The sequence below is a fragment of the Molothrus aeneus genome, chromosome 5 (genome assembly GCF_037042795.1).
Source record: "Molothrus aeneus isolate 106 chromosome 5, BPBGC_Maene_1.0, whole genome shotgun sequence".
NCBI classification, from domain to species: Eukaryota; Metazoa; Chordata; class Aves; order Passeriformes; family Icteridae; genus Molothrus; species Molothrus aeneus.
In genome coordinates this window covers 50,463,848-50,480,422 of record NC_089650.1, presented here as the reverse complement: position 1 = coordinate 50,480,422, position 16,575 = coordinate 50,463,848, and the positions used below count along the sequence as shown (strand labels likewise).

Below are 16,575 nucleotides of genomic sequence, written 5' to 3'. Positions count from 1 at the left end.
TAACTTGTGAATAATAAAGTGTGAGATTACACTTCTAATAAGCTGCACCAATGAAACGATCAGAGGAAAACCCCAAAGCCACTTCACAGGACTCAGCATAAACAAAATATGTCTAAAGTTGACATTTGCAGTATACTTCAAATATCTTATAGAAATAAGAAAGAGTTGTATTTGTATGGCTGAAATGAGTTTTTTTAATGGAAATTATAACTACTTCAAATACTATTTTTTCACTGCTTTCATATAAGCATTGGCATTAATTTGCCTTTATGCTATCAATATGTAGCATGCTGTCATGTACTTCAGGCAAATAAATCCCATTTTTTAATATGAAAGCGTTCCAAACTACTTGTATTTGCAAGAATAAAATTTGTATTAATACACAAAATGAATCCAAACCATTTTAACTCACAATACTTTCCTTTAATGTGCACTTGATGGAACTGACCTGGTACTGCAGTGAGATTACTCTGATGACTCAAATGTCTTCTTTTTATGTACCAAGAAAAAGTTCACAGAAACATCTCTTTTGCACAGGCAGAACCAATTGATTATACAGAAAAACAATCACAGAATCCAATCAAAGGTCTGCCTTAGCCCAGTATCCTGTGTCCAACAATGGCTCATATATTCCTAGGAAATAATACTCAAAGGGTCATTCAAACAGCTATACTTCCTGGTGTATTCTTCTGCTTGCCAGCAATTTACAGCTCATGGCCTTCCTGAGCCAGAAATGATGTCTCTAATCTAGACCCCATGACATTTTTATTTATTTCTGCTATCTACAGCTGGCTTTTGCTTTTCATCTATGGACCATTTCCCTTTAGGAGGTTCCTGTAATCTCCATCAGAAACAAAAAGACACAGGCTTCATAATGGGAAAACAGTCTCAGGATGAAAGGTTAAGCAATGCTTTTCTCACTGTTCTGAGTATTATTATTATTATATGGAATCGTACAGCAAGGAACACAAGGAATGCTTGAGTCCCTATGTTAGTGAAAAATTTTATCTGTGTCAGTCTGATTTTCTTACCTAATGGATTGGCACCACGAAACACTGCTTTCAAATCCTGCTGAGGCATATGTGGAAGAGATTCGATGTATTTTCTTGCCTAGAAATAAGTTAATATACTTATGATAAGGGTTAAATTTTGCTCAACAGTAACCACATCAGCTCTAAAAAACCAGACACTATATTTTTATGTTTCTTACATGGGAAATCCTTTTTACATAAAACCATAATGACCTTGTTTCAAGCACTCACCCCTGTATAATGGACAGTAAGCAAGAGAGTTTTAAGCAGGTACATTTTGGTTTAAGGCTTCAGTGTTAGCACTTTAGTTTTCACCTGTGCTTACTGGTTCATTGCAGTATATCCCCAGAAAACACATGCATGTAATGCTCAATCAGAAAATGCAGCCTAAATCATCTTTCAGTTACCCTCAGCAAAGTGGTATAATTCAATCTGCAGCCTTTCCTCCTCTCTCTTCTCTGGTGAGATGTAGCTTCACTAACCAAAGAAGAAATTCTGCTACTCCATGTGAATGGATTTTCAGATGTTTAACAGAATTTAAGAGCTTGCCTTTTCACTGTGGCTGTGAAAGGTTAATTCAAACTCAGCTAGTAAAAGCCTGCCTGGATATAGGCAAACAAATGTCAGCCTGACAGTACATGAGCTACAAATTTTTAGGCTGAGGTAGGTAGGTTGGCAAGAGAAGAGGTTGCATATTTGGTTCAGACAGAACAGGGAATTCTGAAAAGGAATTGTCAAAAAAGGAGCAGGTGGCTATTCCCTAAATCCATGAAAAACCTCATCTGGTCTTTGGACAAACCCTAACCGTTTTAAAACATGTTTGTGTTACAGAGATGTCTCTCAGGAATTGGCAGTCCTGTCAGAAGGACACTATCTGCAGAAGGCTAACTAAGCATCCTTGGCCCATGGAAAACAGCAACTAATCAACAACTAATCCTAACCTGACTGAATAAGATGCAGTGAAAATTACCTCCAACCTTGCCCATATCCTTTGAAAGCAAAACAGACCTATCAAAGTGGACTTACTAGCCTGTCCCCTCTGCTTATATACTCATCACAGAAACCTGACCAGGAAAATCCCAATGATTAAATTATTCTGAAATACAATTACCATTTAAACTCATATTAACATGAAACACCAACAAACACCTCAGTAACTTGTGCTGAAGCATCCAAGGAGGTTGATCTTTTAGTTTCCAGTTCTTTAATCCTCTACTTATAACTGAAAATAGACTTGGTATTTCAGCAAATCTCTGACATTGCTGTTACAGGAATGTTAAAAAATTGTCCATGTCTGCAAACTGCATTAAGAAATACCTTAAACAATAAGGCCAAACTACATGGTAAAGAAGAACTAGAATGAAGAAACTCCCTTGCAGCTGGCAATTACCTCCAAGCAAGGTATGCATCTCATTTGACATTGCTCCTCTAATCAGGCAGCAGCAGCCCAGAGGTGACCTAGCAGCACTCTCATTCATTAACCTGGTTTTTGTGGTCTGCCTGTGCTCTAAAGGTATAATTAGCCCAAATAAAATAATTTCAGGATTCCTGTACCTCACTGAGCTATGCTCTGAAACACAAGAAATTAAAAGAACAAAGCATGTACTATTTCCAGGAAGTATTTAAGGTGTTACTCTCATGATCAAAAAGCTCACTAGTAGTGGAAAAATAACACATTTATATACTCTACTGAGAATGTGTTACAGCAAAACCTGTAGGATCTTAACAGCACATGAAGGCTACAAAAGGACCTATGAGACTATACAAGGACCTATGCTTAGGACAGCACAGTCTTAGATTTGTTGGTTGATGAAGTCTCTGGCAAAAGGATGGATGCTTAGTTAGCCTCCTGCCCCAGCCATTCCTAGGTGCTGGGTACCCAAAACCTCTGGGACTGTGTATTGGCCTGTGATGATGAGGTTTCATTATGCTTGGACCTTCCAAAAATACAGGGCTGCTCTGGCTCTCTGACCGCTCCTGCTTACTTAACCTTCATTAGCAAGGTCAAAGGAAACCCATCAATATTTACACAAGCTGAGGAACAGCCATTGGTATTAGTCTGAGGTGTATACAGAAGAGGTTTAAGAAAACAGCTGCAGCTTAAGAGGTATCTGTGTGCTGGTGTTTATCTGAACTCTTACACTGTGCCCATCACCTGCCTTTACCAAACAATACTACATCTGGCTATCCACAGTTACTGCTTATAATGAATCTTTGAAGTGTCACTTTAGCAGAGAAATTAAGGGGAAATTGGTCATTTACTAGATTGCTATTTAAAGAAGTCACGTGGAAAGTTAAAAAGCCCACTTTTAACTATGAATATTATCAAGAAATTGGACATCACGCAACCACTTAGAAAGATGAATAAATACAATTTTCAAATTAGGTACTAAATAGAGCACTCATGCAGAGCAGACATTTTTTGATTTGGATATATCTGTGTTTAGAAACCTTACAACAATGGAAAGCATACAAATTACAGAGACATCAGATCATCAGATTTAATAACAACAATATATTGCTCTGAGCTGAACACCAGTTTTAATTTTTTAAATTATAAGAATAATTTAATTATAAGCACTTTAAAAGATCATTGGGACTAATTTCTTAACTCTTTGCAAAAACTGAGTACCTGAGAACAAGTACCAAAATTTATCTAGGTGACAGTCAAGGCATCTGGATGCCTTCAAAAGCATATTTTTTGAACGGTGGCATTCTAGCAGCAAAAACCAGAGATAATTTTAAGGTATTGGCTCATTTCCAAATCAGAGTGTCCATGTAACACAGACAGTGACATACAATGCCAGTTAGAGAAGGAATGACAGGAAGGCAGTTAACTGAATGAAGCTGTGAACTCACATGTTCTGATGATATCTTCTTCAAAAGTTCTGAACTGGGTGTGCCCACAACTTCCATTATTCTCTTCAGTTGATCAATATCTGCATAATTTCAGGGAAATGAACAGCACACAGTCCTTCTGGGTTTAGACAATTAATGAGCTTCCATGCATGTAACTAAGATGCTTAAAACAATTCAGCAAGACAATTACCCCACAGCTCATGGAAGGATATCAATTCATACCTGCTTAAGCCTTGTCCTGGAGTACCAAATTCTCTACTGTATTATATTAACTTGTCAGGTATGTCAGCTGCATGAAAAATATTGCTTTTCTGTCCTAGTTCCAAATTTAATACATTCTTCAGCTTAATATTAATAGCATATTTATGTTTCAGTGATCTGAGGGATTTCTAAAGATCAGTTTAATATGATAGGCTATTTTAAGCTCATAGGCCTAAATTACTAATCCGAAGACTGGCAAGTGAAAAGTTATAATCTGGCACCTTTAAAAATTTGTTTTATATATGTCTCAAGATTAAAACCCTTGAAAACGTTAATTTCTCATTGTCACCTAGGACCTGTAAAGTATATTACATTTTTTTGTAGAGACTCAAGATTATTTTACAGCTTTATTTAAATTGATATAATCATATAGTTGTAGACAATATTTTATAACAAAAAAATCTTATTTCTTGTGAACTATATTTATTGATTTGTTCAATACCAACATATCATGTAATCAAACAGTCTGAGGACAAGTCATGTCCTGATGATGATGTACCTAGAGAATGCCTGTGGTTACAATAGAGCCTAAAGATGCTGAGCACAACAGAAAGGTCAGTGGGGAGACTTGGTCTCAGCTCTCTTAATATTATCTCAGGCAATTCTAAAGTCATAATTCTTTGCACCCAGCAACAGCTAAGTACCAGCAGAAGTGTTTGTTTTTGGAGGGGTTTCAGAGTAGCAAGAAATGTAAATACAGAAGAATGTGCTCTTGTTTCTCATAATAAAAGCTTGGTTCCTCATTCCTTATTATGTTTTTCTTAAGTTTCCTTTTATTATTTTACTGCTCTCCTCAGAAACATCTCTTTTTTGCTCCTGCCAGCACAGGAAACGCCAGTGGAAATCCCTGATGCTCCATCAGGGACCACAGCACAGTGCTGCAGAAGAGAAAGGGCTTTGTTGCTGCTGTAGCATTTCTGGAACTACTGGCTTCTTTTAATATAACAGGACAGAACAGAGATATTAATTCACTTATTATTAAAAGTTAACTCATTTGCATTTTCCAGAACTTTCAGCCTAAAAGCATTTCTATTCTGTTCAATCATATTAGCTGATGAAAAAATGATGCCTTTACTCAGCTTCAGTTTTAGTGTATGTTATTTCAATAAGATCCACACATGGAGGAAATCTACCCTGTTGTAACTAGGTTATTATTTAAACACAGATACACAAAAGAATAAATGTAACATTTTGTTGTTTAAGAACATCTGTTACTGGTTTTTATCCTACCAGTGGGTTTCATATTCAGTTGTCATATACACTGAACTGAAAGATTAGCAAATTGTTTATTCTTTTACAAGTTTGTTACCTCAAAACCATGTCCATAGAAACACTCAAGTCCTTAGGAAAAAAACCAGGAAGAATTAGAGTATTCTTTTAGTTCAATCTTAAGTTTTATATTAAGGATACAATCATTTCCTGGAAATAGAGCCTTTCCCTTCAATAGCTCTGCCATGATACATCCAACCGACCATATGTCAACTGCCAAAAAACAGAGACAGAAATGTGCACAATGAATCAAAGAGATCCTTAAACACAGCTGCTTCTTGGTTTAAAACTATCACTACATCCAGCTGTAGCAAAATACAAGCCTTCACAGTTTACCTGTTTGATTGTAGTGCATCCAGTTTAACATAATTTCTGGAGCTCTGTACCATCTTGTTGCAACATATCCAGTCATTTCATCATCAGTTTGACGAGCTAAACCAAAGTCTAAAATCTACAGAATAAAAATAAAATAATAATTTTTTAAAACCCCTTTCACTTTTGTTATAGGTCCTGATTTTCCCATTACTCATTACTGAGTTTTCTGTAGTCCCTTGCTATCAGTGAAGTCAAACAGCAGCACTCTGCAGACGAGTTCATCTGTTCTCCTGCTGTATCTGTGCAGCCTCTGGTGCTGCATAAAGATATTTCCACTGTAATGAACCTGGTGCTTTGTTCTACAAGGCAGACTCTATATTTTGCCTTAGGTTCAATTTTCCACTGACATTAATTTACTAAAAATAAACACTGTTGCTATAAAAAATGAAATATTATCAGCTGGGAGTGTTTGTGTAAAATGCTAACAGCAAGTGCCAGTGGCCATTTAAAGGCCAAATAAGCTGATAACATATGTGCAGAATTTCTGTTGTCTAATTTTCTTATGTCTGAGCATCTACTTAAATCACACTGATTTAAGTAGATGAATCCTGATGCCACTAGGTGAGAAATGTATATCCTGTGTAACAATGTAAATTTAAATCACATCCCATTTGTTTTCAGTAGAACTTGACCACCAAAACAAACGAGCTCTGTTTATGTACACAGAGGCTTGATTGCAAAGTGTTCCCCTCCAGATGCTTTCCCTTGCTAAGTTTACATTGATGAGAAGTTATTTCAACTGAACTTTCCCAGCTCATTTCCTTGCTTTCTGTTCTATTCTCTGGTTAGTCTATGTGCCACCCTAGCTCTAAGAGAGACTGCCTTGGAAAGGTACCACCTGAGCCTCAGTGCTGTTGTCAGTCACCTGAGCTAGCCAACATCTCTTCACATAGAAATGTGAGTAAGATCATTGAGTATTTCCTGTGATGAGATCCAGGATTATTTATTAAGCTGATGGCTAATCCTTTTCACAGGGAATAAGAAAATTTCAAGAGTATAATTCAAAATTCTCAGTTATAATCCAATTAAAAGATATAAAAATCCTAAAGAAAAATATTAAGATATAAATAATTAACATCTTTACTTCCAGTACAGTTGAAAAGCATAATTTATTTTTTAAGTAAGTGAAGAAAAATGCATGAGGCAAACAAGCAGAAATAATGGCATGAAACTCAAACACTAATGCCCTTATTTTTATAAGGATTTTGGCAATATTTTTCCTTAACAGCTGATCCCTTCCACCAAATGTGCATGCACGCACACTTTCCTTCTTTTTGCTTCTATTTCCTTTTTGTTAGTACTTGGAAATATCCACTAGTTTGTCCTATTAAAAATAATTTGAGGAAGTAAAGCTAAAAATATAAACAAAGCAGAGAGCAGTGTAACAAATGCTAGACAGGGAGCTGCACAGATTTCATAATAATAGAAAAAAACAGAAAAAGTCTCCTTTACTTCCAGTACAAAAATGCAGTACACATTTTAAAGTACATGATCAAACACAGATGACCCACAAAATTTCACAGATGCTGAACATACATGCATGAAGACATTAAAGAGATATCAAACAGGACCTACACTTTCTCACCACAGATCCGGATTAGTGCAGGAACCTAACTGCACTGCTCTTACTCATTATTGTGGCTTTTTGCTGATCTTGTGGTATTTGGAGTCTTTTCTTAAATCCCTTGCAGCTGGGACAAAGTGATTACATCAGAGTCTTAGAAAGAGGAATAAAGATGTTTCTGGCTGTCATGGAGAAATGTTTAACTTCTCATTCTTAAGCTTAAAGGCTTAGAAAGCTAAAAGACATCTTTTCCTTCTCCAGAGTCTCATATTACTATGCAGTATGATATCACACAGACACACCAAGAGTTGTATTTATATAGAGGTGTACATCAAAATAGCATTTGGGAAGCAAGGATTATAGGGTTCTTTTTGGTTAGTTGGGGATTTTTGTTTGTTTTTCTTACTGCCTGTAACTGGTAATACTGGTAATATTAATAATAACTGGTAATATTTGTTGCCACCATTATTTAATTTAGCTTGGATGTTCTATAGATACAACAATGAAAGTTGTTACAAGGCTTCATCTATACATGGCAGATGCAGACACATATCACAGGCCAGACTCTCAAGATATCCTCAGTTAAGTACTCACTCAGGGGTCAAACTATTATCTATGTACCATCTGTGGGGTACATAGGGATTTTGCAAAGATATTTGTATTCATATTAGGAATATACATATTAACAAATACATATTATTGGGAGAAAACACATGTTCACAGAAATGGGCAAATAGCAAACAGTTGAAATTAATGGAATGAGCCATAAAAATGGTAACTAACATTTTCTTAGAAAACTGTCATATTGAGAGTTTTTACAACACTGTTACAACAGCATGATACCCACCCTCAGTTCACAGTCTTCGTTTACAGCTAGGTTACTGGGCTTCAGGTCCTGTAGCAGAACAATGAATTAGTTGAGTACTAGTTCAGCCTTTTAAAATATATTGTAACTATGTCTTAGCAACACATTTGATGCAGAGGGACACACCCCATTCATTTTCATTACCTCAAAGACTGAACTCACCCGATGGATGATTCCAGCTGAGTGAATATACTGTGAAACAAAACAAAACAAAAAGGGTAAGATTTGAAGTTAGAGGTGAAGGGAGGTCAAAGCCACTTGACTTGTTTTTTTGCTTCTGAGACTGACTGTTTTATATACAGAAAATATTTACGTCATACGATGTTTACAGATCAGAGGTATGTCAAACTTCAAAACCTCCCTGTTTTGTCTTATCCAGAATTGGATATTTCAAGAAAGGTAACCATGAAGACTAGATTCTACCATGAGAGGCAGCACTCACAGTGATTCTTCTGTATAAAGTCTCTTACCAATTTGGAATTTGTTCCAGCCTTCCCTGGATGTTGATCAGCTGTGGCTAGTGAAATCAGTGGCCTAGGGAGCAGCATGGTTGACTCCTACAGGATGTAAGTCACCTTCCCATACTGTGAACACTGATGTGTGTGAAAGCAGCCACCTGCACTCTGGGACAGGTCAGTGACCAAAATACCCACCTAAGCCACAGCATTACTTCAGGTTCACTTGCAAAGTGGTATTTCAGTGGCTATTTTTTGTGTCTGCTATTTTACATAAAACATTTAAAATAAAAAAAATTAGAACAGCTTACTCTCTCATTGACTATTGTTCTCCAGTTAGGATTAACAGCAAGTTTATCTATGATCTTATCAACCAGCATGAGCAGGGCCTTGAAAACATTCTATTCTCTAGAGGTGAATTCACCTGTTTTAGGGGAAGGGATTATACACAAAAAATCTATAGCAACTGGGAAAACCCAAAGAGAACACAAGGGCATTCTTCATGTTCCAGACCTAAGAACTGTTTATCAGAAGGCAGGGCCACCTCTCAATGTTCCTCACAGCAGCTGAATGAAGAGGAAGCCAAAACACTGCTATCAACAGAAGGAACTGTGTCCCTACTCTGCTGAGACAACCACAGCAGCCTTTCCTGGTGCCACCAAGCAGTCATACACAGGATCAAATGTTCTTTTGCTAATGAGACATGAGAATTTCAGGAGAATTTCAATTCCAGAAGAGAGGAGCTACCAACAACCTCTCCCCTTTGAAACAGAGCCAGAAATGCACCTGAGTGCTTTTCTGAAATTAATATTCACTTAGAACACAATTCTTACTATTATTTAGCTTTGACACAACATAGACTTATATTCAAAACCACAAGCAGGATAATTAATGCCAGAATCCATCTTCCTAACTAAGCTATTAACTCACGTAAATGAGACAAAGCAATTAAGGGCTCAGTTGTGCAATTTTTATTCACTAAAATCTGTACTTAAATTGATGGAACCTGCATGCATGAATAAGAATTACTGTCTCAGGCACAAGGTGACTTGCTGAAAATCATGTACATAAGTATATTTCAGAGCCAGTATTTACCATGGCTTGCTTTCAAACACATATTATTTTCCATGTCTAAAATATCAATTACTGTTAAGTTAGCAAGCAAAGCTGCTAACCTCTCTCTTCTGTTTGCTTTTATTTTGGGAAAATCCGTACTGATCTGAGAAAAAGTTTACGACCTAGTAATGGGAAGCATTACCTACATCTTCTGTTTATAGACACTTACCTATTAAACATCAGCACAAAAATATACATATTTTGATTTCTTTTGGAAAAAAATTTTGCTGTAGATTCATTGCCAATTTCCTGTGTTATTAAAGTGTATAAATTTTAACTGATATGATTAAAGGAAATAATGACTTTACAGGCACACTAAATCCTAAGTGATTGTGTGCAGCATCGTACATTGCTGGGATAAATTTCTACTCCCCAATATTTCCCAAAGGACACAACTAACTTGGTAATCTCTTCACCAATGTGATGCTCTACAAAAATCAGAACTGTGGTTTTTCAAAGTGCCTCACATCTTTCAAAGCACAAATGTGAGTTACTTTCCATATTGTTCTTTATCCATTCATATTGTTTCCATATTGTTCTTTATCCATTTCATATTCTTCAGAATTTTTGAGGCACTATATAGTGCCTCAAAAATTCTGAAGAATATGAAATGGATAAAGAACAATACATAGCATGTTATTGTCCTGCAATAGGAACTGAAATAGACCTAAAATGATCTAAAGTTAACTTTCAAGGGGAGTATTCACATGTATTGTGCATGTAAACATTGGCAGGCTTGTGGGTTTATTTCTGGTTAGAAAAATTATCTGATAATTGATAAATGATTGCTATTTGTGCACTTTTAAAACATTAAAAAAAAAAAAAGTGTTTTAAGTATGCTCATTGCAACCATCCAGTCCTTACAACATTTAGATTGCTGATTTATCACTACAACATTTGGATTCCAGGACTCAGACAGTACCTTAAGACCTCGAAGTAACTGATAGATGAGAAACTGTATATGATCATCTGTTAACTTCTGGCACTTCACAATGTTATTCAGGTCAGCACCCATTAAATTTGTCACAAGATATCTGTGAAAATACAGAAGTGGGAAAAAAAAACCACAATGCAGAAAATTCTTCCAGAAGAGTATCCATACAGGCCATGGAAGTTCCTTTTCCACTATAAAACTTTTCCACTATTAACACATTTTATGTCCTTTAAATCAGCTGCGAGTACTAATAATGCAATCACTACTATGAGACTTAATATAATTAAAAAGAAAAATCCTTGCAGTATATTAGAAGCTTTTATCTCTGTTTTCTCCATCACACACTACAGCAGTGATACATGCAACACATTTTTTGATGAAGAGGAAGCCTCACCCAACATCAAAGTGGCAGCCTGAGCCACCAAAACTACAGGACCTGCAAGGCCCTGGAATATCTGATGCTGGGGGGAAATATTAGAGTGGCAGAAATAAGAGTGTTTTGTGTAACTTCCCTCTCTGTACCCACTGGAAGTTTTATTTTTTGACAAATTTTGCAGAAACATTGATTCTTTTCCAAGTACAGTGCTGGAACAAAAGCATGCATCTGTCATACCCAATTCCCATTTGTGTAATTTTGCCTAGAGTCAAAGGGGTTTGGTCACTAATTTCCACGGAGACAAAAACATGTTAATTACTATTTCTTCTGCTAAATTGTTCACTTAAGTGCTTATACAATTGTGTAAACCAAAAGGAAATCAGCATAAATTGTATGTTTGAGTCACACCAAAATATACCTGGCTTTAGGTTAGCCAGGGGTCTAGCCTAAATTTACCTTGTGTCAGTTAACTAACAGAACACTTTCCTGCATTCCTGAACTCTGCCATCTATGTATGAACAAATAACCCACAGTTTACAAACACACAGTTGAAGTGAAAAGGTTTTAAGTTTATTGGCATTTATGCAGCATTAAATCATTTACCATATACCCTTAATCTAATTTAAATAATTTAAATTTTCATTTAGAAAAGTACAAAAATGAGGTCTATCTCCCTGCCTCTGCTTTTGTGGAAAAGTTGCAAAACGATTTTTACAAAGCTGACTGAGGCTGAAAGTCTTTTAGAAATGTATGTTCTTCCTTTTTAAAAGCAGAATGGTATTTACTTACTTAGTAAGTAGTCAGAATGATTTAAAAAAATTTACTTACACTTCATTAAAGTTTTCTATTGATGTTGCAGGTGTAAAAACATCAAGCAGTCCTATAACCTGTAAGGTGAAAGAAGGGGAAAGAAGTGACATTTTATTTTTACAAACCTGTAAAGCAACATGTGATTTGCATTGACAGTGCTCAACATTTTCAAGATGAAATTTACAAAAATATGACATATGGTCATATTGAAAACTGACATAGTAGGTGATCTATAAAGGTATCACCTCAGCCATCTTAATTACAATCTTAATTATGAAGAGTAAAAAAAATAAAGGCAGAAGAAGTAATGTCTCATTACAGAAAAGCTGACACATGCCTTATACAATTGTTGTACTTTAGATTATGCACACCTTCATGAGCTTTCTTGGTCTTTTTTCATTAACTTTTTTTATTCTTTCTCCAGGATATTTTTCAATCAACCATAATTTATTCAGGCTTCAAGTCATCAAGCTACCTTTAAGCAAGTGGATGCTCCACTGAAATCAACTGCTTACCACATAAACTTAGAGCATTAATTAGTAATGTGAGATCTGAAGGTCTACTGTCTTTCATTTAACTATTACACTGTTGTCAATTGCAACAAGACTAATCTGCCCCTAATTTCTCAACAGAATCCACATTCAGCAAAAGCAGGTTTGAGATGTGGGGTCTTTTTTTTTCCTCGGCTAATGTTTCAAGATGTTTCAACAGTAGTGAATAGAATACTTTTATTACTTTATTAGAGAAGTGTACGATGACTTGTTTTGAGTTTCTTTAACCTCACCTTCAAGATTTAATTAGATATTTTTAAAATAAAAATGCAGTGTGTTGCTGAAACCTTCTGAAGTCCAGTGACTTCATGACACCCAAGGTGGCTAGGTCCAGGTATTTTGGGTAGCTAGACAGTTGCATACACCTTTTTGAAAAAGACTGTACCTAACTGAAACTAAGCTTCTATTGTAAACTTTTGTAAGGTCAATCCAAAGGGAAGAACTCAGTCTCCACTTACGTTCTCATGCTTCATGTGCTTAAGCAGCCGAAGCTCCCGGTAGGTCCTCCGGGCATGGATAAGTGATTGAAAAGGTCTTGAGAGCTTTTTCACTGCCACCTTCTGTCTTGTTTTGGTATCATAAGCTGAGCTGAAAGAGGGAAAGAAAAAGTCCACAATGATGGCATGTTCTACAGCAAAGGTCTCCACCAGTTCACTGAAGGAACTTGCAGTCTCCTGAGGGCTCTTACCCCTTTCTTTACTCTCTTTCACCTTCTACTCAGGGACTGCAACCAGGCTGCTTAGTCAGCAGTAACTCCCAAGTATTCCAACACAGGTCCCTTGTTTTCCATAGCAAATTATTAATGCTCATGGTACTGTTCAGGACTCATCCCCAGGCAGCCCTTTCCCCAAATGGCAGGAAAAGTAACCAGACAATTATCTCCAGTTGTGCAGCTCCAGCCTCCAGCTCCAAGGCAGGGCACGTAGGGAATATGGGGATTCAAACTGAAGTTTGTTCTTACTGAGCAAATTGGAACCTTTACTAATTAGAAGAACACTGCCTTTGTATCTATGAATATTAATTATTATGTAACCATTAGCTTGATAGATGATAATGTCCCCAGACTGGTATCAAGTTAGGATGCTGACATAACCATGCCCATGCCTTTCCCAGCAAGTGAGGAATGGGCAACATCTTATAGTCCAGCCCACATATCCACAGCATGTGCTAAATGTCCCACAGATGGAGGTGCCCTGCTGAAGAGGACACTAAATATATAGTCAATATTTGCAAGCAAGGGAGACCCACTCTTTTTTTTGGGCCTTAGAAAGACATGACAAGCACAAGCCACAAATAAATGATGTCTGATATGTAGCACAGGGAAAAAAATGATCCCTGTATGTATTACTTCATGACACTACATAGTACAATTATAAAAATACTCTGTTTGTAACCTCCTCTTAAGAGGAAAAAAAATTTCTTTCAGTTGTTACTCTTACTTATTAAGTAATTGTGTTCAATTAAAATACCTGGAAATTCTCAGCTTAAAGAGTGGATAACACTATGTGTACTTGCTAGAGAGTGCTAACAAATCAAGAATCTTCCCACATTTATCTTATTACAGAACTTTTTTTGAATTACAAACACAAAAATTAAATAACATAAAAAACGCATGGAGTAGAATGTCAACAGTCAGCAGTCACATAAAATGCTATTAACTTCTTCTGCACAGTGTTTTAAACACTCCCACAAATCGTTGTAGAATACACCTGCTAGAGACAAAAAAACACTGATGGTGCCTGGAGTATCTTCCAAATTAATACACAGAGCCTACAGTCAGCTGAAAATAGATGGACTCTGACATATTTGGTGCTATGCTAAAGTCACAAAAAGCCAAGTGAAGAGCAAAGCCTCTCTCTGCAGGATAAGCTGGTGTTGCTAATCAGAAGAAACAAGGATACAATCAACATGCAGGAAGAACAGTGGCATCCAAAAGGTGATTGTCCTAGAATTAACTCAACCTCCAGGAGGCCAAGCCAGAATTTCATAAAGACAGAATAGAAGCAAGTAGATTTAATTAACAAGTTTCCTGCAGGCTCTATGGAAGGAGGGAGTCACTCATGAGATAAATGACATAGATAAGCAGATTACTTAGCTAGTTCTTTGCAAGCATCACAGAAGCTGATCTCCTGGCAAGTTTTAAAGGTGCAGAGTGCTGTGGTTTTGCTGAGCACCTCAGAAAGGGCATTCCCTGAGCAGAAGAAAGAGTGCATAGGAAATGTGGCTTAATTACATGGAGCAGCTCAAGGAACAGTGTGAGAAGAACTGACAAACAGAAATATCTTAAATTCCACATGACCAGCCACAAGGAGAACATGAAGGTTGCACGAATAAATCTAAAGAAATAAAAAGGAAGCCAATGCTTAGCTTCTAATATAACAAAGATTAGATGTAATTGCCCTGTGTTTAGCCACGGGCAACAAAGCCACTGGAGAACACTGCCAGGTCTCACAAATGCACACTGCCTACAGTCTTTCCAGTTTTTGGGGGAAAAAGAAATGTTTATTCAGGTAAATAAACACTGCTCAAAACAGCAGTTTGCTTAACATCTCAGCTTTTCTGGTAATTCACAAGCCCTCCCACTAATGCTTGCACCAGTCTGTGAAATACTGTACACATTATACAAGAAGGCTAGGAAGAATTAGATTTTAAGCCCGTTATCACGATAAACATCACTCTCTTCCCAATTCTAAGTTCAAATGTGAGTTTAAGTGGTTTAAAACCCACTGATCTTTAAGATGAATTGCTTTTTATCTTGTATATGACTCAAGGCTGCAAAGCTTTCAGATGATACAAAGCACAATCTTTTTAGCTTCAGTAATTCTTATGACAGCAGCTTTTTAGACCAAAGATGGAATTACACAGGGAGAGAGGAGGAAAAGGGAAAAGTGAAAAGGGAAAGGAAAGTTGAGTCCTGAGACCTCCAACAGGAAATCGAAGAATCAAAGCTGCACAGGCCAGGGACTGACTTGGTTTAAATGAGTGCTTCCCCACTCAACTAACCAAAGTTATAATCAGAGCTAATGCCTTCAGACTCCTTCCTTGCCTGGTTTACCATCATCATAATTCAAGATATTAACAGTAAAGCATTCAAAAATATGTTTCATGTTGTTTGAAATGTCTTTTTTGTCAGATTCAAGGAGAAATTGCATATGTGATCTCTGCTACTGCCTCTATGATCACATTTTTAGACTAGATCTCTCTGTCTTGCTATTATATCATCATAGCTACAATCTAGTTTGTACCCCGAGTCCCTCATCAGCCACTGAGTAAACTATTAGGTGATAGAAGGAAGGAGGAGTTGCTTCCCTTTCTTTGTGATTTCCCTACAAATGCTCAGCTTTCAGAGTAGAGTTTCAGATGTCTCTGGAGAGGACATCTCTGGTTCCAGTCAAAGCAAAAATACAGGCACACCTGTGCCTGGCACTTGTAAATCCTTCCTTGGGAGCCTTGTAACCAGCATGGTTAAAATGACTGAAAATTGCTTTTTAAAAAAACCTCAAACCCATGCTGATAATTGTTTTGATTTAACAGGGAAGAAAAGGGTTAGAGGCCTATTTTTACGTTTTAACCACAGCTGGCAAATAAGTGCCACACTGCTGCCTGCTCACTCCTTTCCACCTCCAGAAAGAAAGATTAAACTTTATGTGTTGACATAAAAACAATTTAACAATTGACATAAAATATAATAAAACTTAATCATGATGCTAAATAACTGCTTTAGACAGACTTTCTATCATAATTTAGAAAGAAATAGAATTACCACAATCTTTTTAGTTTACAAGAAACAACTTTGTAACAATCATAGCACAGCTTTTTCAGATATGATCCCTCTTGACCCAGAACCATTCAGAGTTATGACACATTTTTTGCTGTCTTTCCTTTTCAAGATCAAGGATAAAAAGCCATTACTCTGCTGGGATGACATCATTTTCACAGAGATTAGAGACTTTGGTTTAGTGTGATTTTCAATCATTGCTCAAATTAGACTCACCTTTTTAGTGTTGTCAACTCCAATATTTAATAATTCTATTGAAGTTCCAGATGAAATATCAATTTTTAGTTATGTGCACATTTTCCCAGTTCTTAAGATTTCAGAGACAAGTTTG

At 36.6% G+C, this 16,575-nt stretch overlaps 1 protein-coding gene across 1 annotated transcript in view; it reads right to left on the bottom strand.

The window, feature by feature from the left end:
* Positions 1–16,575, bottom strand: part of MAPK11 (mitogen-activated protein kinase 11) — a 30,677-nt gene that overhangs the window by 4,488 nt on the left and 9,614 nt on the right. Inside the window, exons 2-10 of the mRNA XM_066550679.1 lie at positions 12,925–13,054; positions 11,934–11,992; positions 10,718–10,829; positions 8,387–8,416; positions 8,207–8,254; positions 5,757–5,871; positions 5,562–5,633; positions 3,891–3,970; positions 1,032–1,110 (exon numbers count right to left, since the gene is read on the bottom strand). Coding sequence (XP_066406776.1) covers positions 1,032–1,110; positions 3,891–3,970; positions 5,562–5,633; positions 5,757–5,871; positions 8,207–8,254; positions 8,387–8,416; positions 10,718–10,829; positions 11,934–11,992; positions 12,925–13,054 — 725 coding nt within the window. The remainder of the gene's footprint in view (positions 1–1,031; positions 1,111–3,890; positions 3,971–5,561; positions 5,634–5,756; positions 5,872–8,206; positions 8,255–8,386; positions 8,417–10,717; positions 10,830–11,933; positions 11,993–12,924; positions 13,055–16,575) is intronic.